General features: G+C 46.6%; 9 protein-coding genes across 9 annotated transcripts; 3 read left to right on the top strand and 6 right to left on the bottom strand.

Moving 5' to 3' along the window:
- Positions 1-110: 110 nt before the first annotated feature.
- EDB91DRAFT_1052899 (kinase-like domain-containing protein) lies at positions 111-1162 on the bottom strand (the record flags this gene model as incomplete). The annotated part of the gene is made up of 3 exons (XM_041313705.1): positions 111-719; positions 776-1050; positions 1102-1162. The coding sequence occupies 3 exons, from the start codon at positions 1160-1162 to the stop codon at positions 111-113; spliced, it is 945 nt and encodes a 314-aa protein (XP_041177386.1).
- Positions 1163-2367: 1205 nt separating this feature from the next.
- EDB91DRAFT_1081851 (uncharacterized protein) lies at positions 2368-4026 on the bottom strand (the record flags this gene model as incomplete). The annotated part of the gene is made up of 7 exons (XM_041315428.1): positions 2368-2560; positions 2619-2752; positions 2811-2975; positions 3081-3411; positions 3474-3550; positions 3605-3678; positions 3699-4026. 7 exons carry the CDS (start codon positions 4024-4026, stop codon positions 2368-2370), a joined length of 1302 nt encoding a protein of 433 aa, XP_041177385.1.
- Positions 4027-5485: 1459 nt separating this feature from the next.
- On the bottom strand, positions 5486-5944 carry EDB91DRAFT_1052845 (uncharacterized protein; the record flags this gene model as incomplete). Its single annotated transcript, XM_041313703.1, has 1 exon — positions 5486-5944. One exon carries the CDS (start codon positions 5942-5944, stop codon positions 5486-5488), a length of 459 nt encoding a protein of 152 aa, XP_041177384.1.
- Positions 5945-9883: 3939 nt separating this feature from the next.
- Positions 9884-10694, bottom strand: EDB91DRAFT_1248149 (uncharacterized protein; the record flags this gene model as incomplete). The annotated part of the gene is made up of 4 exons (XM_041322894.1): positions 9884-10013; positions 10067-10200; positions 10248-10484; positions 10554-10694. 4 exons carry the CDS (start codon positions 10692-10694, stop codon positions 9884-9886), a joined length of 642 nt encoding a protein of 213 aa, XP_041177383.1.
- A 687-nt stretch (positions 10695-11381) lies between these two features.
- On the top strand, positions 11382-12822 carry EDB91DRAFT_1081849 (uncharacterized protein; the record flags this gene model as incomplete). The annotated part of the gene is made up of 7 exons (XM_041315427.1): positions 11382-11530; positions 11551-11630; positions 11759-11897; positions 12062-12132; positions 12253-12557; positions 12579-12725; positions 12778-12822. The coding sequence occupies 7 exons, from the start codon at positions 11382-11384 to the stop codon at positions 12820-12822; spliced, it is 936 nt and encodes a 311-aa protein (XP_041177382.1).
- A 2294-nt stretch (positions 12823-15116) lies between these two features.
- EDB91DRAFT_1248147 (uncharacterized protein) lies at positions 15117-16244 on the bottom strand (the record flags this gene model as incomplete). The annotated part of the gene is made up of 2 exons (XM_041322893.1): positions 15117-15601; positions 15662-16244. 2 exons carry the CDS (start codon positions 16242-16244, stop codon positions 15117-15119), a joined length of 1068 nt encoding a protein of 355 aa, XP_041177381.1.
- A 3352-nt stretch (positions 16245-19596) lies between these two features.
- Positions 19597-20312, bottom strand: EDB91DRAFT_1052909 (uncharacterized protein; the record flags this gene model as incomplete). The annotated part of the gene is made up of 3 exons (XM_041313706.1): positions 19597-19903; positions 19950-20009; positions 20059-20312. Coding segments are annotated over 3 exons (621 nt in total), but the record flags the coding sequence as incomplete, so codon positions are not given.
- A 1190-nt stretch (positions 20313-21502) lies between these two features.
- On the top strand, positions 21503-21733 carry EDB91DRAFT_1039311 (uncharacterized protein; the record flags this gene model as incomplete). The annotated part of the gene is made up of 1 exon (XM_041312859.1): positions 21503-21733. A coding segment is annotated over one exon (231 nt), but the record flags the coding sequence as incomplete, so codon positions are not given.
- Positions 21734-26392: 4659 nt separating this feature from the next.
- EDB91DRAFT_1019785 (uncharacterized protein) lies at positions 26393-26713 on the top strand (the record flags this gene model as incomplete). Its single annotated transcript, XM_041312546.1, has 1 exon — positions 26393-26713. A coding segment is annotated over one exon (321 nt), but the record flags the coding sequence as incomplete, so codon positions are not given.
- Positions 26714-27139: the final 426 nt, after the last annotated feature.

The raw sequence follows: 27139 nt of genomic DNA, 5'->3' as shown, positions 1-27139 counted from the left end.
AGGCATTATATACTTGTGGTGCTTCACACACTGCTTGTTGTGACTGCTGACTGTTGGGGTCGCTAATTTGTAATTCAGTCATTAAAAGGAACAAGATGATGAAAAAAAACTTACAACTGCAAACAAGTTTCTACACTCCGTGATGCAGCCCTTGTCTCATCCAGTTGATGCAACACAGTTGTTTCTGATTTGATTTTAGGAAGCCAGTCTAGTAAGGCAGCTTCTGCCTTGGATGAGCTTGGATGAAGCTTTTGAACCAGTGCTTGAAGGTAGTCGTAGTCTGGTTTAGCATGGAATGCAAGGCTGCATAAGTAGTCGAGCATGTGGTGAAACTTACAGGGAAGATCACGACATAGCTCATCCATATTGAGTTTCATGTTGAGGACCGTGTTGTCAGTTGTAATTTCATGGTCTAACCATGGGAGACATCCATGGACAAGATATATTAATAAATATACGAGTGACTCGAGATCATTGCGTCGTCCCAACTCAAGTCCAAGATGGCTATTGATGGAAGTGAAGGCAGGGGTGCCAATAAAGGAAGTGGTATGGCCGGGCATAACGTGAATATGTGTGTTTGGATCTCTGTACTGCTTGGAGAGGCTAAAATCGATCAGGTAGATGATGTGGGTGTTATTTCGGATGCCAATCAATACATGCCTGGGCTTCAAGTCCCTGTGAATGAAGTTGCGAGTATGAATGTGCTGAAGATGACAAATCTGGACAGCATATACCATTACATGATGTGCATGAAGGTATTGTTGGAAAGACTCACCAATTGGTCCGCGATTAATGCAATAGTACTGAGGCTGAAAGAGCGGCAACAGGAGTTGAATACATCCTCTAGTGAGGGGCCAAGACAATCAAGGATAAGAGTGTTGTATCTGGCCTCATACCCAAACCAATGCACCCTAGGGATACCAGTTATGCCATCAAGCTGATGGAGAACATGGTGTTTGTACTTCAAGACAGAGGGATCAATGCTTTCAGGCTCGATCTTTACTGCAATGTCGTGGCTATATACAAGGTCGCTTGCACGATAGACTTCGCCTTTCGTGAGAGTTAGAGGTGTAGTCCATTGACAATTAGTTTCTAACATACCATATGAGCCCAATCCAACTTTCTCTTTTAGGCTATACCTCCCATCGATGCGAACCAACATCACAACATAAATCTGTTGTGAAAAATAGCAATCAGAAAATAAGAATAATGACAATGGGCTTCACAACTAGTGGTGGGTTGAACTTTCAACTTTGATTATGTAAGGGATACACCAAAAGGACGAGCATAAATTACTGTCATATACCAGATCCGAGCACCTCCAATACCACCTGTGAACATCCCTACCGCTAGTCCGACCCCCTGTTTCCCCATCCGCTCCATCCCTCCTTCTCTGACAATGCACGAAGTGCATTTCAGCAGGACTAGCCCTGCTACCTCCGCCCGACTCTATTCCACTCCTCCAACACTACCCCTATTTTCTCCGACACTATATCCCATACCTCCGGATCTGGAATTCTGGATTCTCCCCTATGAAAGTTTGGTTCTCTGTCCTGTTCCACCCAGCGCTCTGCTTTTATCTCCAGACTTACACCTATCTCCTTTTAGAACACTGCTCTCTGGTTACCAGTTGTACACCTTTCCACTTTGCTTACTGATCCATCCGTTGGCACTTCATTTCTGACCTCATTTCCTTGATCCGTTGTACACTTACTAATAGACCCTCCATATGCTTCGGACATAGCTTTTACTGTGCTGACTGATTTACTTACATGATACCTACAGTATATAAACTCCTGTAAAAAACTCCAGAACTCCTTAGTTTGAATATCACCTTAGTTCCTGCTCATTCCTGTACCTCCGGACTTGAGCTTGTCTCTTGTCAATCTCCGAGTCTTAGGATTGATTCCTTTAACTATACCTCCGACTCTCCATCTTAGTTCTGCTCATTCCTGCAATCTCCAGGCTTGAGTCTCATCTCTTGTCCACCTCCGAGTCTTAGGGGTAAAACCTTAGGACTAATTCTCTGGCTCTACCTTAGGGTAGTCTAAACTCTGTTCTGCTTCTACTCCGGACCTGTCCATAGTAGCCTTCTGGAGTTCCGCCGAACTCCACCGACATTTGTCTTCTGGAACTCCCCAGACTTCCATCAGACTTCCCCTCTGCCCCTTGGAAATTAAGGGCACGTACTTGGGTAAGGGGCGCAGCGCACGAGATGAAGCCGAAACCCTTTGAGTAGTCTTTCCCTTGAGCATGACCTTAACAATTACAGTCAACAACACGAGTGACAACAAATAAAACATAAGAGGAGAGTCAGAGATTTGGCAAATCACATCACACTCTAAGTGTCTCACTGATCTAAGCCCATCAACCTCTCTTGGGCCACTTGCTGGGCTCTTCCTGTGGGAATTGCTCTGCAAGCTCATCTGCTTGGCACTTCAAATTGACATGCCAGTCACAGTACCAGTCAAACCCATCATATAGCACTCCCTTGCAAATGTGATTCATGACCTTATCCCAGTTGAATAGAGGATCTGGAGGTATCCATTCACGCATGGCGCTGTTAGTGGATTAGAAGTGAGATGCGATCATGATTATGTAGAAAGAGGATATCTCACCTCAAATTCTCCTCATCGAACTCACAATGCTCCTGCACATAACCGGTGATTTTGTTGCATATGAGTTTCATGGCTTGGTGGAACACTGAATCGAGATGTGTGATCTCAGCGGAGTCCCTGGTCGGACAAATCTCCTGTCAAGGCTCAGCATTTAATTTTTTTAAAAATAAAAAAAGAGTAGCAAGGACTTACCGCCCACACATAATAGGAACTGCTGTTCATTTCATCAAGAGAGAACTCTCCATCTGATTGACAGAGCCAGGTCTTGACCTTGATAGTCAGGGGACTGGCCCACTGATGCGGTACCGAGGACATAACTGGCCCAAAGGCTGGATCATCCGACACAACCTTCCACTCCTTCAATGTTAACAAATTTTACCCCTCCATCGCGATTGCCAAATCCAATATATCCTTCGGCATCTTGTGAGGCTGGGACTTGCAGGCGTCAATCATGGTGATTACTTGAACATCCTTGCACTCCATTGCGTAATGACAAACACTAGACATCACTTCATCTTTTGCCCATGAAAAGCTGACTTCCATTATCCACAAGGGGATGCTGCCACCCGGTCCATCCATCTCAAAAAGAAGGTCGGGCATGCCCAGCTTCTTTGCCATAACAATAAGTAGCAATGACATATGTATAGGGAAGATAAGATCCCAAAGTGCATTGATGGGCATTGATTCAATTGCACATTCTATGACCCTGGTCATCGGGGGTAGAAAACTATTGTGTGTGCATGATGGCAGTTTGTAAGCAATGAAGCATTTGAGATCTGGAATGTATGCTGGTCTGAGAGTGGTAAATATTATTAATCAATAGCTGCGTCTAAGCCACTGTAAGGCATTACCCACTTGTGAATAAGTTCCTCAGTTTCTGCAATAGTGCTCATGACATGATCATAATCGTCTTGTGACACATGCAAGAACCACTGTGGCAGAGTGAGTCAGAGTCTCAGAGATTACAAGTGGCTCATGGATCTTACAATGTCTGTCTCTGTGTTGCCCCCATCAGTGACCTTGAGGGCAGCAATAATTTGCTTGCATAATTCTGTTGCAACTTAGCAAAGAATATGATACAAAAGGCAGCAGAAAACTCATGATCTTTAGTCGGGGGATCACTTGGAGATGGTGCTGATGAGAAACCAAGCCTGGTCTCAAATTTTGAGACTAAAGGGGCTTCCATTGACATGGAAACTACAGTGGTAGTTTTCTGTGAACTGGCAATTAAAGGACAGTCCTTCAGAGGATTTGCAGGTGCTGAGTGCCTTTTGACAATAGGCTGAGGTTTGTGGAGTGAAGACACAGCCCCTGGGGGAGAGCTCCATACATGAGCAGCATGGGTGTAAAAAGGCAGCTTGCCAGGACCACTTTGTGGTCCTGGCTTCAAGATATAAGGATCAGCCATCTTTCAGCCTGTCTCTTTGTAGGGTTTGAACTTTGAAGGTGAAGGCTAGCTAGCCTCCACCAGTATCATGTGTCACACATCACATGATGAGCTTCATCCAATCAAACATTGTTCTCATATCTATGCAACAGCATGCTAAAACATAATGTACACATAGGATATAAGGTCGGAATTCATGAACAAGACTAATGAGCTATGTGTTCTAGAAGTTCAACAAGTTCAACAGCATCTGCAACTCCATCACCCTCCTCTTGCATTATCATGCTGAGTATGTGGTCAAGAGGGTTGTGTTGACCAGACATGTTGTGAGTGCCAGGTTCATTGGGTTCATCTTCAAGAAGAAGTTTCTGGGATGTTACCCAGCCATGTGTAGAATTGAGGTGTTCTTTTTTGAGATGAAACTTGAGCATTTGGAGCGCCTCCATGAGATGTGGACTGATACAATTGCACCTCTTTGTGTCAGTTTCCACACTAGAAGAAAAGACGTGTTCACAGGGAACAGCAGAGGCCTGAATTGCTAGATAGTCCATCACCATCTGGAATATGGTTGGGTACTCCATCCTCTTCATCTGGGAGTGATGAGTCAGTGAGTGTACATGTAAATTGAATGTTGAAAAGTGTACCTCCCAGAACCTGAGGGGATCCAAACCATCCTCAAAGAGATCGCTGGTGATATACAATTGGTACTCCTGTTCAACCGTTTGAGGTCTGTTTTTGGGCTGGCATCTCAACCCCAAATCCCTGAGTCCATAATGTAATACAAGGGTGTTGATTGAATGTGTGCCGCGTGGAGGTACACCCTGCTGTTCCAGAGTTTGAGGTAGTTTTGTCTTGTGATAGTGCTTCATCTAGATGATCTGTAGGTCAGCAGTGTACTTGATGAGGATTCTATTATCCTACGAGTTCAACGATCTTTTCCTCTGCATCCTGAATCCATGTCTTCTCCCAATAAGCCTTAACCCAACCCATTCGTATTGATGGGTCAACAACTGTGTGGAATATGGGCATGGGAGTCAATCAATTGTGACTCAGGAATGAACTAAGTGAACTTACACATTGCAACAACATAAGCACATGTATTATCCATACACTTATAATATTTCTTAGCCAACTCTAGGCCAACATAAATGAAAGGTTTGAGGCAAGGGGTCCCTTCAGCTTTATTCTCCCATGCTGTCATGAACAACTCCAAGTGCAGGTACAGCATTGCCTAGCCTAGGACGGCTCTCACTAGACATACTCTGTTGAACCCCATGAGGTATCTGCATGGAGTAAAACCAACTAATTCGAAACACTAGGACCAGTATGCTTACTTCTAGAATGGCCTCAAAGTTGTGGAGGACAAACCATTCCATATCATTCATCTTGTGTTGTGCAATATCCTGCTGATCCGGGGAGGAAAGAAAGTAATCTATAGCCTGCCATAGAGATTGTGAGAAACGGACTTGAATCATGATGATTATAAAAAAAAACATACCACACGCATTGCCCGTAAACGATTGATCATGAAATATACAGAGTCCCATTGCGTTGCAATGTCCCACAGGAGCTGGTACTCTGGTATCTGGATGACTTTACCCTGAAATTTGAACAAACCACTGGAATTACAAGACCTGATGATGTGCGTGAATTCATCACGCCACAGACCAGATGCACGGATAGCTTTGACAGTCTGGCAACCAAGTGCAATTGGATCATTGCTGAGAGCCTCCAAGTACTCATCAATATTGACATCACCATTGTCTGCAAATGTGCCAACAAAAGTATCTGCAAGATCAGCAAGGTTGATGCCAGAGAATGCAGTGAGGACGTGTTTGACGCAGATATTGATGATGTGAGGAAAACACATAATCCTATGATCCTGTGCATCAAACTCGATATTGCATTCTCTCAACAAATGCTCAAGTTCCTGCATCATCGTGGCATTATTCTCCACATTATCAAGAGTGATGTGTCCTATCTAGAAAGTACCAACATCACTCCTTGTGAGTGCGACATCCATGGCTCATTGATCAAACACATACTTTCACAGTGATACCTGCCCAATCGAGCAGGAATAGGACAGTTCGTGCAAGGGATCTTGAAATGCGATCAATGCTGCTTTGAGTTCCAAGCAGTTCTCGATCTCGGCTATCCAATGTGCAGTCATGGCAAGAAACGGTTTATGACCACCATCTGACCAAATATCAGTGGTGATTGAGATATCTCCAAGTGCATGCTAGACCAAAGTGAGAAAGTTAGTTAGTTGAACTGTTAAAGCGACGGTGTATTTATAAATCCATAGTACATGCCTCCAAGTCTTCTTTCAGCATAGCAAAATGGTCTTGCCAGGCCTCTATAATCTGCTCCTGCAGCCTGGTGCAGTGAGGTATGTCTTGTTCTCAGAGATCCTCCTGGAGTAGGAGAAGAAGCTGTTAAGACCATGCTCAGGGGTAAGGCTGAGTCTGAGGGGCTTGGCTTCAGCTCATGCGCTGTGCCCCTTACCCGAGTACATGCCCCTAATTTTGGATTGTAGTCCAACTCGAGTTCTACAAGCTCCGACAGGACGTTGGAGCTGAGGTCCTCAGAAGGAGGACCAACAGACTACTGGATAAGCGTGAGAACATCAGGTGGAGATTGGTCCGCCCTACAGGGGAGAGTCGGAGGGCTACTGCAGTTGGAGCTAACAGTAGGAGCAGAGCGGAGGAGACTGTTCAGACGAAGTCCAAAGCAGAATGGGAACACAGAGGACAGATATATGAGAGTACTAGTCACAAGTCCAACACACAGAAAAGGCGGTGGAGGCACGGGAAGTCGGACAAGCGGAGGAGGCGGCCAACCTAGGGAGTCAATCCCCTAGGCCAGCAAGCAGGAGTTGTCAAGGGGTTTGCCCAAGAACAAGGACAAGAGAGCAGGGCTTAGAAAAGGTAATATTCAGACTGAGTATCTACAGACAAATGTACATATGTTTATATACTCTAAGTGATGAGCATAGCATAGCAGAAGGCTATGTGCTGAGTGTACAGGAATACAATAGGATGACTGAGACATGTGAGAATAAGGCTTGGGGAACAGTATGTACACGACGGATCAGAATCACTAGGGTATAGGGATTACCAGTGATACAAAAAGCGGAACTATGATACTAAATGGGGATAGGACCAGTTGAGTGGTTCCTAGTCTAGGAGTGGACCAGTGAGGCAGTCGGATGGACTAATAGTCGGGTAGGGCAATATGAGCAGAACTGAAGGATCTAAGCAGGTCAGAAAAGCGGAGGGAGTAGGAGTAGGATCAGGTGGATCAATAGGGTGGAGGAGTGGAACCCCAGATAGGGTCAGATGGAAGGGGTATAATGTCGGGGGACATAGGGGTAGTGTCGGAAGAGTGGAACAGGGTTGGGCAGAGGTAGCAGGGCTAATCCCGCTGAGATGCACCTCCTGCATTGTCGGAGAAGGAGGAATGGAGCGGATGGGGAAACAGGGGGTCGGACAAGCAGTAGGGATGCTTATAGGTGGTACTGGGGGTACTCGGATCCGGTATATGACAGAAGCCATCTGAACTCAACACATTCAACAAGATTTATGGCCTGTTTAAAGAAATAAGATATGAAATATGTGTAAGTAAACCCCACTCACCTGATTGTCCACGACAATGAATGAGAGAAGAAATCAATGAAAAGTTGGCACCAAGAATTCGGGTATTGAATCTCGGTTTCCTGGCTTAGATGCAGCATTTGCATTTTGATGGCCAGGAAGCGAAGTCAAATTGCCTCCCTTCTCGATGTGGGTCTTCATCTCTTCGATTGAGCATCCTTGACTTTGTAACAATTTGACCTCTTTCAACACAATTGGCCATGAATTTTCAAGGGCCTGCATTAAGTACTCCAGCAAGTGCCACTTGTAAATATGAGGGCGTAGCGATGAATTTCCTGTAGTAGTCACATACATGAAGTTACGTCTCGTGGACAATGGGCCATATAAAACATCACATGCTGCTACATCTTTTGCACGTGCCAATCTGGTGAAAGGTCTTCTAAGCCACAGCAATGCTATGTGGATGGTTGTGTAACGGATAAGCTTACCTGCAGTGGTCACAAATTGTATTGGCTGTTTCCTGTTTGAAGAAGTACTCAATATCTTCCGCTGATGAAGAGTGAGATCGACTGGTGCGTTTTACTGTGTCGAGGAGAGGGTCATTGTCATATACCGGATCTGAGCACCTCCAATACCACCTGTGGACATCCCTACCACTAGTCCGACCCCCTGTTTCCCTGTCCGCTCCATCCCTCCTTCTCTGACAATGCACGAAGTGCATCTCAGTAGGACTAGCCTTGCTACCTCCACCTGACTCTATTCCACTTCTCCAACACTACCCCTATTTTCTCTGACACTATATCCCATACCTCCGGATCCAGAAGTCTGGATTCTCCCTACGAAAGTCCGGTTCTCTGTCCTGTTGTCCACCCGGCGCTCCGCTTTCATCTCTGGACTCACACCCATCTCCTTTTAGAATACTACTCTCCAGTTACCAGTTGTACACCTTTCCGCTTTGCTTACTGATCTGTCCATTTGCACTTCATTTCCGACCTCATTTTCTTGATCCGTTGTACACTTACTAATAGACCCTCCATATGCTTTGGACATAGCTTTTACTGTGCTGACTGATTACTTACATGATACCTACAGTATATAAACTCCTGTAGAACTCCGGAACTCCTCAGTTTGAATATCATCTTAGTTCTGCTTATGCCTGCTTCTCTGGACTTGAGTCTCATCTCTTGTCTACCTCCAAGTCTTAGGGTTAAACCTTAGGACTAAATCTCCAGCTCTACCTTAGGGTAGTTTATGCTCTATTCTGCTTCTACTCCGGACTTGTCCATAGTAGCCTTACTCTGTTCTCTCATAGTCTTCCAGAGTTCCACCGAACTCCCCTGATGTCTGACCTCTGGACTTCCCCGGACTTCCCCTCTGCCCCTTGGAAATTAAGGGCACGTACTCGGGTAAGGGGCGTAGCGCATGAGCTGAAGCCGAAGCCCTTTGAGTTGTCTTCCCCTTGAGCATGACCTTAACAGTTGTCTTCAATCACAGGGGGGTCAATGGGTGCATGGACTCAGGTGCAAGCATGCGGTGGGACACTTTCTTCTTCTTCATCGGCAGAGATGTCTTGTAAATCAAATTCCTCATCAGGCGCATCTTCAATGGTGGCTGCATGAGTGCGGGGGCATCCACGGGTGCTGCAGGTGGTGTGGGAGCAGGCTGACCTTGGTGGCGAGGTTTTGCAGCATTCACTGCACAGTTTTGTGGTGCCGCCATGGTGAGATGCTGAGAGTGGGAGAGTTGAAAAGTAGCCACAATATATTTGAAGGATGAGCACAGCAATGGTTGTATGTCACAGCAGCTGCTAATAGGATGAAAGGTGTGGAAATTACTTACATCATACACAACACACCCTGCCACATAAGAAACTGAGCAGTCAAGGGCTGTCATTCAGATGATTTGCACATGCTGAGTGCTGTGTACAAATAGCGGGAAGTGCATGGACATTCATGAAAGGCATAGACTGCACTGCTGCATAGATCATGGCTGAATTAATGTGGTAGGGTGGTGACAGGATATTTACCTAAAGGTCAAAAGAGGAAGTACCTACTGATGGTGGCACACAACAAACTCTATGTAGTAATACCCCTGGAGCGTCGTTCACTCATTCTCGCCATTCATAGCTATGCCTTAGTGTACTGTATACAATGTAAGCACATTACGTACTACCACAGTAGATCAAGGGTAACTCAACGTCATCTACATGAGTTCTACAGTAATCAACCTCTCTTTGGCCTTTTTCTGGACCCGCCCTGTGGGAGTTGCTCCTGGAGTTCATCTGCTTAGTAATTTAGATCCTCATGCCAGTCACTGTACCGGTCAAACCCATCATGCATCACTCCCTTGCAAACATGATTCATGACCTTGTCCCAGTCAAATAGAGGATCTGGAGGTATCCATTTGCACATGGCACTGTTAGTCGACTGGAAGTGAGATGTAATTATGCAGAAAGAGGATATCTTTACATGATATTCTCCTCGTCGAGCTCACAATGCTCCTGCACGTAGCTGGTGGTTTTGTCATGTATGAATTTCATGGCTTGGCGGAACACTGAATTGAGATGGGCGATCTCGGTGGAGTCCCTGGTTGGACAAATTTCCTGTCAAGGTTCAGTGTTTAATTTAAAAAAGAGTAGTAAGGACTTACTGCACACACATAATAGGAACTGCTGTTCATTTCATTGAGAGAGAACTCTCCATCTGAGTGACAGAGCCAGGCCTTGACCTTGATGGTCAAGGGCATGACCCAGGGATGTGGTGCCGAGGACATAACTGACCCAAAGGCTGGATTGTCCAACATAACCTTCCACTCCCTCTTCGTCAACACATCTCGCCCCTTCATCGTGATCACCAACTCCAATGTATCCTTTGGCCTCCTGTATGGCTGCAACTCACAGACGTCAATCATGGTGATTATTTGTGTGGTCTTGCATTTCTTAGTGAACCTTCAGACTCTCTTCATGAGGTCCTTGTCTGTCTGCAAAAAGCCGACCTCTAATATCCACAAGGCGACGTTGTCACCCGGTCTATCCACCTCAAGAAGAAGGTCGGGTACACCCAGCTTCGCATTTGGGACTCTGATCCTTATAGACATATGGGTGGAAAAAGTAAGATCCCATAGATCACTGACCAGCAGTGACTCCATCACATGGTCGATGACTGCGCGAATCAGAGGTAGAAAACTCTTGTGGGTTCTGGAAGGCAGCTTAGAAGGAGGGCGAGTGTCAGAGACGGGTGATCAAGGCCGGGCATGAAGTTTCAGTGAAAAGAATCAACCCTGCATGTGTACCAAAATGGCAGTTCTATTTATATTGTAGACCCAAACATACCGAAATCTAAAACATACAAATCAATCCAACTTTGCACTTCCAAGTACAACGAGCAAACTACAATGCAAATTCACATCCTTTGCATCTTATGAGCCTATGAGATACAATATGGAGTGCGCATTATAATTGGTGAGTAGATAGATTACTTTGCACACTACGAATACTGACTTATTCTTCTGTTCCAATGCAATGTCAATTGCCTGTCCACAAACTGTTGGCTTGGAGCATGTAGCATCAAGGATAACACCAGAGGTGTAGCTCATGCTGGTGCTGGATAGCTGGGAGGGCAAATTTGGGCATGATTGGGCAAGGAAAAGGTGCTGGTGGGTGCTAGAGGGCTGGAACAGCACATTTGGGCGCGTTCAGGGTGAAGTGGGTGAGGGGAAGGTACTGGTAGGTGCTGGAAGGCCAGAGCGGCATGTTTAGACACATTTTGGGTGCTGGCATGCTGCATGGCTGGGAGGGCGCATTTGGGTGAGGGAAAGGTGCTAGAGGGCTGGAACGGCACATTTGGGCACATTCAGGGTGAAGTGGGTGAGAGGAAGGTGCTGGTAGGTGCTGGAAGGCTGGAGCAGCGTGTTTGGACACATTTTGGGTGCTGGTGTGCTGGATGGCTGGGAGGGTGCATTTGAGTGAGGGAAAGGTGCTGGAGGGCTGGAATGGTGCATTTAGGGAGCTGGGTGGTGCCAGAGGGTGCGGTTGTGTGTGGTTGGGTGCTGAGAGGACTTGGAGGGTGAAGATGGAGTGGGGGTTGTGATAGCGCAGAAGAAAAACACATAGTTGAGCAGCAGGACAACGGTCCATCTGAGGCTCTCGATAATGGATGCAGCATTGGATAGCGAAGATAGGATAATGTTAGTATCCAGTACAAGAATGGTGCCATATCGAGGCACAATGTTCAGAGATGGCATCAACACATTTTCTGGGAACGGGCTGGGTGCGATTGCTATGTGGATACCTGAACCGGCGTGAGTGCAGCATTGAGAAGGCAGGTTCCATCGTGAATTTCAACTGAACTGGGACTTCAGCAGCTATGTTGGCGTCAGATAGGGCTGGGGACACCTGCGTAAAAAGATGCTTCAGTCAGAATATAGAAAAATAATAAAAAGTGACAACATACCTTGAGTTCCAGTGTCACTAGCACTGGTCCCCTTCAAAAATTCCTCATGGCCCATCGATACTTGGACAGCGGCACCATAAGCAGTGAGTCGGACAGGAGGCATTTTGGCAAGGGGAGGGGGACATGTGAAGGGAGGAGGTTAGATGGCGCATGCTGGGGTAGTATTGTAATAATCTATATTTACCTTTGGAAAACGGTTTGAGCTGGTTTTGGAACCAGAGCAAGACTGTGGCTTGACTTTGTGGAGCCAATGTTTATGGCACAGTTCGGTCCAGTCAGGTTCAGTGACAAACCGGGTTCTAAAATTGGGTTAAACCTGCCAAAAACCATAACCATGGCAACACTAGTGCATCCCCTCCATATGAGTCCACGCATGTCCCGCCTGGTGAAGAAGCCAACCCTCCCCCTCCTTTTGATCACGACACACAATGTCCTAGCTCCCCCCCTCATGAATCCTCCTACAGGGACTATCCCCCTCATCAACCAGTCTCTCCCCCTGATAATTGCGGTAGGTTGATGTCCTATAGAGACTATGCCCCATCTCAGCAGGAGCGTGTCATGTCCCCTCATCGAAGTTGATCCCATTCCCCACCTTGGTGTGGCCATTCTCCCTCACCAAGACCATGAGGAGGATATCAGAGGTCACATTACCAGAATCCTTGAGGAAGTTGCGACTGTAAGTATCCTGCAATCACACACCTAGACACAACTAATTTGTGTCTCTGTAGTGCACACTGCTCACAGCTACTCATCACATCACAACTGTTGAGTAACCCATCCACATGAGTTTCACATTATAATTAATGTGATTCTAAGACTAACTTGAAATGTCTCTAGCGACCCCTTTTATACATCCTATCGCCGGTCCTTTGATGCAAGCAGTGTCTACCATGCCATCCACTCCTGGCCCTTCGTCACTCGCTGTCATATCCCATACCTCTGGACCCAGAATTCCGGATCTCCCCTGCAGAAGTCTGGTTCTCCATTCTATTGTCCACCCGGTGCTCCGCCTTTATCTCTGTACTCACAATTATTTCCTTTTAGAATACCGCTCTCCGGCTACTGGTTATGTCTTTCTGCTTTGCTTACTGATCTGTCTGTTTGTACTTCATTTCCGACTTCGCTGCTTTGATCCATTATACACTTACTAATAGACTTTCCACATGCTTCGGGCATAGCTTTTACCTTGCTGACTGATTTACCTATATGATACCTACAGTATATAAACTCCTGTAATACTCTGGTACTCCTCAGTTTGAATATCATCTTAGTTCTGCTCATTCCTGCTTCTCCGGACTTGAGTCTTAGGGTTAATCCTTAGGACTATATCTCCGGCTCTACCCCAGGGTAGTCTAACTCTGTTCCACTTCTACTCTGGACTTGTCCGTAGTAGCCTTATTCTGTTTGTTCCTAGCCTTCCGGAGTTCTGCCGAACTCCCCCTGCGTCTGACCTCCAGACTTACCTGGACTTCTGTCAGATTTCCCCTCTGCCTCTTGGAAATTAAGGGTATGTACTTGGGTCAGGGGCACAGCACACAAGCTGAAGCCAAAGCCCTTTGAGTTACCTTTCCCTTGAGCATGACCTTAACACTTGCTCCTATCACTCCATCACAAGTCTTGCCTCTTGCGAACGTGACATCAATTGCAGGCTTCGACAGGATGAGCCATTCTGCCGCTGACACCACTAAAACTCACTGGCTCATTCAGTGCCTTGGTCAGTTTGATGCAGCCAATACCATTGACTTGGCGCATTTCAACTACCCTTCCTTGCACGTCGTCTCATGTGGTTGGTTAGTAGTATCGAAAAGGACAAAAGTGAGACTACACATGTGGACTGCCCAATACCCAGATGTACCACTGGTTTTTGGGCGTTCGCTGCCTATCCAGGGCCTGGATTGGCAGGTATTGGTTAGCCGTAATGATCTTGTGCTTCCTATCCCTGCCACACACATTCCTGTCCCCACCCATCTCAATGCCCGGGGTCAAACCCTGTGCTAGCACTGCAACATTTTCCAGGAATATCACACCTGTGTCAAGGCCATGTTTGCCCTTCCATTTGCACACTGGTTTCTTACCATGGGTGTTTTAGTTTGGCAGATTGCATTGCACTATGGGCCGGAAAGTCTGCTTGCCACCACCCTGGTCGGGCTATCCACCAATGCTTACCTGCACTGCTGTATCCACCGTATTGATAGCGATATTGATGACATGGTGACTGATGCTGATATTGACCTTCTGTTAGGCAGCACTGGAAATGGTTCTTTATGGCCTCCCATTGATGTCTTTGAAAAGTGCCCCAAGTGGCAAGGAGAGTGGACCAAGGCACATTGGGGTTATCAATATTTAGGAGAGATTTATATGCTGTACAAAATGCAAAGAAAATATTTGAAGTTTAAACTAACATAAAGATGGGTACATAACTTCAAATTTCAGCAGTGTTTTGTGTGAAATCTAAAATATGAAGCATCCACAACCATTTTCCCACCAATCACACATCAATGAAAATATGAAATATAATTGGATTTTCAGTGTCTGCGTAAATTTGAAGTTTAATTATCACATGAGGCATTGGACAAAACTTGAAGTTTAGTCCATCACTACATGCTTGTCAATGTATTAAGTTTTGTCCAACAATTCGATGCCCCTGAAAATTTGAAGTTTATGCTGGCGACAAAATGCGATGAGTAAACTTCAAGTTTCGTTCACAGACAAAATGAATTGCCCATCCATCACCGCCCATTGCCTGCCCGGTTCACTCAATCATAGCCCATGCACCAATGGGTCAAGGGTTCAGTGACCGCAAAGGATGAGTCCCCAGTGGGCTCTAGGTGGGAATAGATTATAGCCGAGGGAGTAGATGACGGAGTGCAGGGAAATGGTGGTGGCTGAATAAAGATAAAAACGACTGTCACAACAGTATGTTCCATGAAAATAATTTACGAGTCAGAAGGCACATCACAGCAGTGGCAGCATCAGGAACAACAAGTTTCCAGGCGACCAGACTTGGTGATAGACATGGCTGAATGACATAGAGCTGATGCTGCTCAAACACGTGGATGTAAGAAACTCAAATGTTTGCATTCAAGGCCAACAGGGGGGAATCGGGTCCTAGGTCCCAGAGATCAGACAGTATGTGAGACAACTGAGAGCTGGGGAGGGTAACAAGGTAACCAATGAAACATGTGATAATGCGCTTCCATGCGTCTGCAACCAATTCAACGTTGTCGCCTGAGTCACCGATGAGTTTGCATAGGTTAATCCATGTAGTCCTCTGAATCCACTGTTCAAACATGGTTGATCTATCACGGGCTGTGTGGGTTGATGCTGTGAGCTGAAATCCGAGATGGAAATGAAGGATTGAGGCAAAAAATTCAATGCCATGAGTGTAATTTGACGAGGGTGCAACCCCATGATGGCCAAAGTAGTTCTCGATATCCTGCATGAAACTGGACAGCAGGGGTGGGGGCAGATGGGGCGGAGGAGGACCAGAAGGAGTGGGAACAGGCAGGAAATGATCTTCTTCCCAGTCGCTATCGGGAATGCTGCTGGGATCTAACGCATCTCATAAGTCCCACTCATTATGAAACGAGTCATAGATCCTAGTAGATCAACTATAGTTTCCCCAAGTCATTGGTATCTGGGCCTTTGTGAGGCGGATGCACAGAAGAAAGCCATTGAATTCATCTTGGGATTGCCATTTGAATACAACGGCTGTATTGGATTTGCCTGGAATACCATGGTTCATTGCTGAACACTCATGGCTCTGACATGACTGCTGGCAAGTTGGAGTCTCACTGGCTTCCTTCATCTTATTTTCCTTGCGTTGCCATGTAAAGAACACCTTGTAATCTTGTCCTGGCTTCTGCCCACTGAGTTGTTCTGGGACCGGAAACCGGGGGTCTACATGTTGCTGAGGACCTGCTGATATGAGCCTGTGTTCTCCACCATCCAGATCCCATCCAAGGGCACCCTGACTCCAAGCCTGATCCCAATCAACAACGCTCTCACTTCCATTGTCCAGTTGACCCCACATCCCGTCCGGCTGACCCCATGTCCCATGCATCTGGTCCAACTTCTGTGCCTCAATCACATCGGCAATGGCTTTTGGGGACGGGATATAATGACACAACTTCATGTCGATAGCAGCATTCCCGTCATAGCAGACCCAGATTGGGATCGAGAATGCTTCAAGCATGGGTAATTGTGCCTCCCAAGGACAGGAGATGGAAGAGATGAAGACCCCGGTGCATGGTATATTAGTTGACAAATCCCCTACAAATGAGCAAGATAACTTGAGGACCCATTCAGCTGGTATGGGATATGCAGGGTTAGTGGTTAAGAGAGATGTCCAGGTACGATCGGAACCTCAATATCGACGACTCATGATGTGCCATGTACATGCAGCGACAATTACTAGAAATATGTCAGCCATCAAGCAATGTAATGAAAATGGGGTGGATGTACATAGAAATGTGTTACGTGACCTCAATGCTACTTTTTTCACCAGCCTAGCATCCGTGTGTGATCTCTGGTACTCATAACTAGTCAGAGCACATGGAAGTACAGTCCCCCATGGAACAAGCAGTCCTGCACCCAAATGCTCCTGGCACCAGAGAAATTTCTGCTCTAGATTGCACCATTTTTCTCTGATGTCACGATGGAGTATGTATTTGCCCTGTCTATCGACCTCTGTTCGCAGTGAAAATGCGGAGTGGTTCAGGCATGCAAAGATTGGCCCGTCAAAGCTAGGATTTAAAGGCACAAGAGGAAACCATGGTCTAGCTGCATATGCCCAGTGTGTGGTGAGTGGCGTATCACTGTCGTCAGGTGAACTGTCATGAGGGTCACATGGGTCCCAGACAGGCTGGCAAGGGATCACTTCTGGAAGAGAGTGTGCAGTGAGAGACATGTAGACCTTGTCATCATGACAAAAGACTTTGAGATTGGTAGCCATCGGAAAGGGTGGTTGATGTGTAGAATAGTAGACTGAAGCACTACCACAACAGTACAAACTGTTGTGCTAGGTTAGTCAAGGATAGCGCTAACATGTAGAATAAGAAGCCGATTTCTACCACAACAGTACAGACAGTTGTGTTAGATTGGGAAGAAGTGGCAGGCCAGATGAATCCTTGATATATCAATGGCAGAGTTTCAATTAGTGATTATCATATCAGTCCGAGGGGGAGAACAATGTAGTGGCCACAGAGTATTACTTCAGGAAAAAGGTGCTGTGGAGCGTTAACAATTTCAGTAAGATAAGAAAACAAAAGACAGGAGTCCAAGGGGGAGAACAATGTAGGCCACAGAGTATCTGGAAAAAGGTGCTGTGGAGCGTTAACAATTTCAGTAAGACAAGAAAACAAAAGACAGGAAAAAACTTACATTGAATAGCGGCCTTGTGTGAAAAAAGACGCTGGAGTGTATTGAAAAGGCAAGGCACGGGTTCTCTGCATAATGTATGGCCATCAACACAACGATGCCAGACAAACATATCACAGATGCATGTGTGAATCCAAAAGCAAGACAAGTTCTCCACAAGGTGGATGGCCTGATAACAGGCATAAGATCAAACACAAAATGATGGCCTTCGATTCCAATGGCAGGCGCAAGATCGAGGATGCATAAGGGGAGCGGAGAAGGGACTCCTGAGGACCAGTAGTTCCAGATATTGTCCAGGGCTGAGCAATAATCATCTGAGTAAGAGCAGAAAAAATCAAGTGACTATGAGAATAAGAAATGAAAGGCAAGGCAAGTTCTCCGCAAGATGGGGTGGATGGCCCTTGATGCAGATGCCAGGCAGAATATGAAGGATGTGTACCTCTTGCATCTCATCAACCAAATTTGGTACAGCTGAGGACAACCTCATAGCCATCTGCCCTGGGACTGTGGTGGAAGAGCTGGCAGCTGTCTCAACCAGGTATGAGATGGATCACCAGTTGTCCTCAGGGAAAGGATGTCAAACCCTTGATCAATAATCACCCAGGCCCTTCATCGTTCCAAAGACGAAGTAAAGTCGCAAGGACAGACATGACGGTACATACAGTCATGCTGTGGGTGGGATGCGGAAGGCCATTGGGTCGTTGAGCCAGGGGGTAGCAAAGGTTAGATATTGACAAAGAAATCAGGAGGGAAAGGCAGACACAACTGTACATACAGTCATGCCGTTGGGAAGGTGGAAGATGGTATAAGGTCATCGAGGACAATGGACTCGACGGTACAAACAGTCGAGCCCATGTGAGTAAGGAAATATAAGGATGAGGATACATAAGAGTAAGGAAACCATAACCTGGATAAGGATACATAAGACTTAACGACTTTGGTGATGACAGTGCACAATAGTCACAAATAACTTATGTAATAATTTCATTCCCAGGAGCATCAATACTGTTGAGCTTCACTTCATCATTCCACACATTCTCTGAGCTTGACGGTATGTACCGTCGACCTCATCGTACTCAATCACCATGTGCCATCGTCCTCTTCATCACTGGGACTTCAACCACCACCTCACAACCTTCAAGCCAACATCAAATGCCACACCTCGTCTGCGACACCTCCCAATGGAGCACATCACCTTTTTCTCTGTTTTTCTGCTCAGCAATCCTTTGGATTATGTGGGTGCAGCAATATGCATAATTTTGGTATGCAGTTCGGCCTATGAAAGCCAGTGCCTGATGTCCTCAATCCAGCTGTCAACTTCTCAACCATATGTGTGGAGCAGTGGCTCATCGCACATATCAGTCGACTTGCCTTTTATTTCCAACAGCTACAATCCTTTAGATCGTGTGGATCCATCTATCCTGTCAACCCCTCCACCGTACATACAGTGGAGGGGGCAGCAACTATCCACACCTTCTACGCACATAGGTCAATCTATTTCTGTAATGGTGCAACCATACTATACTAGGACAAGAGCAACGACCTCCCTATCTACATCTGCCGTTGCTACTCACCAATTAGTCTAGTGATCTTTCACCTCCAGGCCCTTGTGTCTCTCTCTTCGTTGATTTCTCCACCTGCTTTTTCAGCTAGTTCCATGAGCTTCTTTGGCAATTCGTGGAGCATCCTGATGTCATTCTTGGGTCCTTCTATGGGTCCTTCCATGTGTCCTTCCATTTGGCCTTCCCTCTGCATGTCTAAGTACTTGTAGTTGTTCAAGATCATGGCCACTTTGACACGTTGGGAAAAGTCATTGGCTGCATTAACCATTGTTGCTGAAGTCATATACTGGTGCAGATTATTAATTGCTCTGTCCTGAGGTGCGACTTAGTCAAACTGCTGCTAGCAAATGGTCGACTTACAAAAAACACATCTTTATAGTTTACCAGGAACATACTCATCGACAACAGTGCCAGTATTTGTGTCAGGAACATCAATGTTCGTGAGATAGACCAATAGCTCTGTGGAGGAGTCTTGGATACCTTCTGCACTGCATAGTTGTGCACCCATATCTTGATTGTAGTTTTCTCCCACCCTGACACCAGCGAAGCACAGGCAATTGTGCAGCAGCCATCAAGATCGTGTGTCTGAAAACCAGTTCAGTGACATTATTTGTGACCAATCCTAATACTTACAGCTATTGTTTGTACCAGGCCAGCATCTGCATGATGGAGGGTTTCGAGTACCTGCCCCGTCTTCCTATCAAATATATATGCTAGTCCATTATCACTTCCTCCTACAACTACCTTGCCTTCTTCTCCAAATGCCACTTGCTTTGGGACTGACACACTTGGCAAAGCAGTCATGAATGTTCGAATGGGCTCCACCTTGCCTTTGAGGCGATACAATGTAAAGCCATCAGTTGCATTGTCTATGATGAAAACCCCACACTTTTGGTTCACCGCTGCGTGGCCACTAGATAATGTCAGTAATGTGCATGTTGAGAGTAGTGGCAGCTTACATCATTGATTTACAGCTAATCTCCTCCACTATAGTACCATCTTCATCGTCCAGTTTCATGCTGTTTGATCATTAGTATCAGGCAAAAATTTTGCAGTAGCGGGACTAACAATTTGCCATCATACAGCCCGAAGACATAGATGGCTCTGTTATCCGCAAATGCTACAGACTTGGGTACTGTATTTTCAAGCTGCACTGTGAAGATGGACTGGAGCTGTGTGCTCATATTGAGCATGAGAACTTGAACCATCTTGTCTCTTGTTCCAACTGCAATCTGCATGTTGCCTTTGGAAGAAGTTGGATGACATGACAGGCAAGTAATCTCAAAACCTGATCCAAGTCTCCTTGCGCAAATCTCCTGAAAATTGTTCTATAATTGTTAATAGAAGGTCAATTGACATGCCTGGGCGCTTACATCTATGAGACCACATCACAAAAATGTGATATAACCCAGGCCTTTTCCATAACAGAGGGTCTCTACTATAGTTTGCCTTGTTGTGGCCCAGACTGCACAACTAACTGTTCCCCGGGATTCATGATGAGATGAACATGGGAGTTCCTTGGAGAATTAATATCCCAGAGCTTCATGCCCTTCATGCCTACTTGTTTTTAGCACTAGCTGTGGCTGAGTCCCTGCCTACTTACCACCACCTGCAAGAATATGCCCATCATTAGAAATGGCAAGTGCATGAACAGAACCACTGTAGGTGGTTAAATGAGCTAGCGTCTTGTAATGACACTGTGGCTGTGTCGACTTTTTGAAAAATGTGGCAAAGAGAGACATTGTTGCGGATAAAGGTGATCTACTGTAGTCGCCCACTCATGGCATATTTATCTGCACCTCTTATTTGTTATCAAAGACTTTTTGTTTCTGAACTTTTGTTTTCAAGTAACAACTTCCAATTATCTCAGAGTACTGTACAATTGCCCTTCGCGACGCTGCAATTACCTTTACCAACTTGTGCTGCAGCATTAAAATCCTTATGGAAGTTCGTACAATTACCCTTGCCAACACACACTGCAGCTTTAAGACCCTATGGAGGTTCGTACAATTACCCTTAACAACCTGTGCTGCAGCATTAAAATCCTTATGGAAGTTCGTACAATTACCCTTGCCAACGCACACCTGAAGACCCTGTTCGTACAATTACTCTTACCAACCTGTGCTGCAGCATTAAGACTTATGGAGGTTCGTACAATTACCCTCACCATATTGCAGTATTAACAGAAGTACATTTCAGATACTATTGTCATGCTTCATTACTGGTTTGGCTCCCCGCTGTTGCCAGCAACTACGTCCCCGAACTAGAAATGCATTATGGTTATTGTCTTGGTGACTCAGGCACCAAGCTCTTGAATTTAAATTGGACTGCTACTATAGCCTTCATTGCCCACTTTCATTGCCCACTTTTATTGCCTTGCCTACTTCTTGTATTGCCATTAATCTATCAGCATGGTGAACACTTGCACATATATCCTTCCGACATCTTCCATAAGTTATTCCCCACTTTCTCGCACCCTTGTTTACCTTCAGATCAGACCCCTGAGCTTCACCTGCGGTGCAGGTTGTATTCTATGTCATGGAACAGACCTCATCAGGTCATGATGTTGACACGATGCTCCGGTTACTCATGCAGTGCTCAGTGCTTTCCAGTTCCTGAAAGCCTCTTCGAGGAAGCTACTGTGCAACCTTATGTTCACAACTGCTTTGTCACCGTGCATGAAGGGAGACACACCTATCAATTCTGCATATTCTTCAAGCGGCATCTTCATCTCAGAGCCAACCCACTGTTAGAATACCCAAGTGAACCAAGCCACAAGTGAGCTAATGAGAGTGAACAGGACTATAGTCCAGTGTCAGTTGCTATTGTGTTGTGTAAACTAATGAGTGTACTATACCTATAGTCCAGTGTCAGTTGCTGAAGAGCAACCAACACAGGACTTGCTACCTATGGGCGAGTCTATGTGAACAAGTGTAAACACTACCAAAGTAAGTAAGGAATTCACATCACACGCTAAGTGAGAGTCCAATAGAGGAAGCAACATCATAACACAAATAACTCGCACCATAAGGTGCTCAATCACCACAACTAACACTCCCCCCTGATTGTGCACCTCTACACATCTCAGCTCCCCCTCAAGCTACTCAGTCCCATCATCTGGCAGAACAACTGCACCTTGGGTCGAGCCAATGCCTTGGTCAGGATGTCAGCTGGCTGGTCAGCAGTGGGCACAAACACTGGTGCAATAATCTCCTTGTGCACCACATCTCGAAGCCAATACCAGCTGAGATCAAGCTGCGTCATCTGACCATGGTGCTCTGGGTGCTTGGCCACAGAGATGGCGCTCTGGTTGTCGATCCTAAGGACAGAGGGTGCAGTGGCAGGGAAGCCCATCTCAAACAAGAGATTTCGCATCCAGCGGATCTCCTTGCCTGCCTCAACTGCAGCCATGTACTCAGCTTCAGTGGTGGACAAGGCCACAATGCTTTGAAGCTTCGACGACCAGGAGACAGCACCAAGGCCAATCTTGACCAGGTAGCCACCAGTGGAGTGACCAGTGTCTTTGCATCCACCGTGATCAGCATCAGAGAATGTGGAGAAGAGTTCGATGGAATTGGGATCAGGAGCATAGGTGATGGAGTAGTCTGCAGTGCCCTTCAGATAGCGAAGCAGGTGCTTGACAGCTTGCCAATGGGCAGGGCCAGGGTTGGAGTTGAATCGAGCTAAACAGCCAACAGCGTAGGCAATGTCTGGTCTGGTGGTGGTGGCAAGATACATCAGAGCACCCACAGCTTCAAGGTAAGGAGTGGATCGCATGTCCTGAGTCTCATCAGCAGTCTGGGGACACTGAGCACGAGTGAGTCGAAGATTGGGCTGCATGGGAGTGGAGACAGGCTTGCAATCAGCCATGCTGAAGCGATCAAGGATGTCAAGGCAGTACTGGCGCTGGGAGATGGTGATGGAGTGCTTGGAGCGATCCCTGTCAATCTTGATGCCTAGAAGCTGGGTGGTGGGGCCCAAGTCTCGAAGCTTGAAGTGCTGAGACAAGTCCTTGATGATCTGATCAATTGCAGAAGCAGATTTCGATGCAAAGGTCATGTCATCAACAAAGACAGGCAAGATGATCCTGACTTCACCCTTGACATAGATATAGATGCTGGCATCAGAGTAGGACTGGGTGAATCCAATGTACTCAAGAACAGAGCGCATTTTCTTGTTCCAGCGATTGCCACCTTGCTTGGTTCCATAGATGCTCTTCTGAAGAAGGCAGACCATCTTCTTGGGATCACCTTCAGCAAAGCCTTCAGGTTGTTCCATGTAGACGTCACAGTCCATCTCCCCATTGAGATAGGCATGTGAGATGTCGATGGAGCGAAGGTGGAGGTCATGGATGGCAGCCATAGCAAGGACAACACGAATGGTGGGCATACGCACAGTTGGAGCAAATATTTCGACATAGTCAAAGCCAGGACGCTGGTTGTGGCCCTTGGCAACAAGTGGTAGACAAGGCAAGCTCAAATCCTTGAGCAAAGTCAGCATCCTCAGTCTCATCATCAACAACATCAGTCAGCTGAGCTGGAGAGAGCTTCCACCAGTCTCTGGGAGGTTGCCTATTGCGTCGAGGGAGTCTGGCACCAATGCCTATGGGAGATGGTGGTCTAGGAGGTGGATTGGGACGAGCTGCAGGAGGAGGAGTGACTGGATCAGGAACAGGGACGACAGGAGGGACATCAGGAACTGCTGGAGGCACCACATCTCCCCCTTGATCCAGTGACTCATCAGAACTGGACTCATCATAGTCATAGTCAGAGTTAGAGTCATCTGAATGAGGAGGATAGTAATAGGAGGGCGCTGCTGGGGGCTCAGAGGTAGTCTTCGACTGTCTGGGAAGATGGGGAGCATTGACAGGAGGTGCTGGAGCGATGGGAGCTGGAATGGATGGACCGGATGGGCGCTTGGACAGAGGGAAGTATCTTTCATCAAAGTCAGCCCTTTCACAGATGATTGTCTTCTTGGAGGTGGGGTTGTAGAACTTCCAGCCCTTGTAGCCAGCAGGGTAGCCAATGAAGACGCACTTTTCCATGTGGGAGCCAAGTCCATCTCTCTTGTCCCTCTGGACATGCACATAGGCAGTGCATCCCCAAACTCGAAGGTGCGAGACATCAGGCTTATTACCATGCCACAGCTCATAGGGTGTAGCGCTGTCTACAGCTTCGGTAGGGCATCTGTTCCAGACATGGACCAGAGCAGCAAGACACTCGCCCCAGAAGGCCTTGGGAAGCCCAGACTCGTCCAGCATAGCAGTGAGTCGCTCAGAGAGGACTCTGTTAGCTCTCTCAGCAACCCCATTCTGCTGTGGTCTAGCACGAACAGTGTGCTGCCTCTCAATGCCACAATGGGTGGTGAATTCAATGAAGGCATTGCTCATGTACTCCCCTCCCTTGTCATCTCTGAGGATCTTGAGCTTTCGCTCTGACTGGTTCTCAGCATAGGCCTTGAATGTCTTGAAAGCCTCAAAGACATCAGACTTAGCTTTAATAGGGAGCACAAAGCGAAATCAAGAGAAGTCGTCGATGAACGTGACCCAATAGCAATAGCCAGAGAAGCTGGGGTAGGGGACCTTATGGACATCGGTGTGGACAAGCTCCACAGGTCGAGTAGCATGCCATTGAGATGAGGGGAATGGGTTTGCATGCATCTTGCCAGCTAAGCATGGCTCACAGATGGGATCTGGCATTTTCTTCGAATCTAGCTTCAGTCCAGTGACCATGTCATGATCAATTAGCTTCTTGACACCTGCTAAGTGATGGTGGGCGAGTCTCCTGTGCCATAGGTCCATGTCCAGAGGTAGGGTGGTCGCTGCAGAGGCATATTCAGAGAGAGGGACGGTGGAGCCATCTAAGAATGCTGCATTGCTGCTGCTGATGGGTGCAACAACACCAGCAGAGTAGACAAAGGTGTTGTCAGCTAGCTTGATAGGGATGCGATTGGGAGTGTAATTGCGAAGCCAGTGACGATGAGGGGTCATGTGGGATGTGGCACCTGTGTCTGCATTCCAGTCGACAGTAGCATCAAGTTGAAGGGGACAGATGGTGCTTGAAGGGTCAAAAGAGCGAAGACAAGCAGTGCCAGCAAACTCGATGATGGTAGAGTTGATAGGAATAGGAAAGGAAGTGGGAGAGGGCGATGCAGTGGGGTCTGTGAGATTCTGAGTCTTCCTGGAGAGCTTCTTGGTCTTCTTCCTCCTGCTACGACGCTGTCTAGAGTACAGGGAGGCAAGGGTAGACCAGATAAGAACAACATTATCTTCAATAGCAACAATCTGCGACCTCATCTCCAATGGGCAAGCCAGATAGAGTTCCCCAGCAGCTTGGTCAGCCTTAAGGTCCCATACAGCCTGTGCCTCAGGCTGTGAGTCTGCAGGACGCTTCTCAGAGCCACTGACAAGCAGCCACAAGCCCTTGGAGCGCAGGTAAGATTCCATCTCTGATCTCCAGATAAGATAGTTGGAAGAGCTGAGTTGAGTGATAGTCATGGGTGACATAGCAAGGGATTGGGTGGCAAGTAGGACGGTCTAGGATGATGCAGGACGTTCAGGAAGGCAATGGACAGGACAGGGAGCGACAGGGGTGGGAGTGAGGGACAGTGGGTAGATGACCAAAAGGGGCTATGGAAAATGTCAACAAAGCCACTTGGTTGAACTACTCAAAAGCAACACAATGGGTGTTCCAACAGTCCAAATGGTGCTCAGACACAAGGATAAGGGTTTCCTGGGGCGTAGAATGCGATGGAATACACTGGGGAAGGAGTGGAGCAGTAGTTGGATGAGGAATGAATGACTTGAGGTCCTTAAAGCGCAGGGCTCATAACCTGTTAGAATAACCAAGTGAACCAAGCCACAAGTGAGCTAATGAGAGTGAACAGGACTATAGTCCAGTGTCAGTTGCTATTGTGTTGTGTAATCTAATGAGTGTACTATACCTATAGTCCAGTTGTCAGTTGCTAAAGAGCAACCAACACAGGACTTGCTACCTATGGGCGAGTCTATGTAAACAAGTGTAAACACTGCCTAAGTAAGTAAGGAATTCACATCACACGCTAAGTGAGAGTCCAATAGAGGAAGCAACATCATAACACAAATAACTCGCACCATAAGGTGCTCAATCACCACAACTAACATATGTTCTCCTTTGGAAGCGAGATGATCATGCTGTTCATCCATCCCAAGCTGAAACTATAGCCATTGAAGCCTACCTTGGTCTCAATGCACACAAAATTCACCGGTGGGCTCACTTGCAGCTGCCTAACGGGCAGATTGTATGAACTGCATGGAGAGCGACATTGTGGCCACCTGAGAGACCTATACGTATTTCACGCAATGTGAAGGTACATATATGTCTATTGGTTTGTCCCTTCACTCACCTGTCTTTAGCTAGTTCTTGATGGTGATATCCAACTTGCCGAAGTAAAGTATTTCACCCGGCTTGCAGCTGAGTCTGGTGTCAGTGAAGATGGACCAATATGGAGCTGGAAGGATGTTGCTATTGTTGTGATGTATTCTCAACCTGATGTGGCCATCCTTGATCTCTCCTTCCAAGCAGTAAGCTTGTGTGCTTATCTTGAAGATGACATTCAAGTCGTCAATATCAAGTCAATCAAAGCTGTAGTTGGAATGGTACCCCACAAGCCCACATTACCATCCGGAGTGGTAGAGAATTGGTTTTTTCTTGTTGAAAAACCAGGGCTTGACATTGCGACCTTCGGTGTGCCATATGAAGTGTTAGTTGTGGTGATTGAGCACCTTATGGTGCGAGTTATTTGTGTTATGATGTTGCTTCCTCTATTGGACTCTCACTTAGCATGTGATGTGAATTCCTTACTTACTTAGGCAGTGTTTACACTTGTTTACATAGACTCGCCCATAGGTAGCAAGTCCTGTGTTGGTTGCTCTTCAGCAACTGACACTGGACTATAGGTATAGTACACTCATTAGTTTACACAACACAATAGCAACTGACACTGGACTATAGTCATGTTCACTCTCATTAGCTCACTTGTGGCTTGCTTCACTTGGTTATTCTAACATGAAGGACCTGGTGCTCAGGATGATGAAGATGATGACAATGAGGAGAACATGGATGATATTGAATGACAGCGAGGAGGACATGACATTGATTGAACTACAAGT

The sequence above is a fragment of the Suillus paluster genome, assembly GCF_016628075.1.
Source record: "Suillus paluster strain FC165 chromosome Unknown EDB91scaffold_24, whole genome shotgun sequence".
Classification (NCBI taxonomy): domain Eukaryota; kingdom Fungi; phylum Basidiomycota; class Agaricomycetes; order Boletales; family Suillaceae; genus Suillus; species Suillus paluster.
The sequence above is the reverse complement of the archived record's forward strand: the minus strand, read 5'-3'. Positions and strand labels throughout refer to the sequence as shown.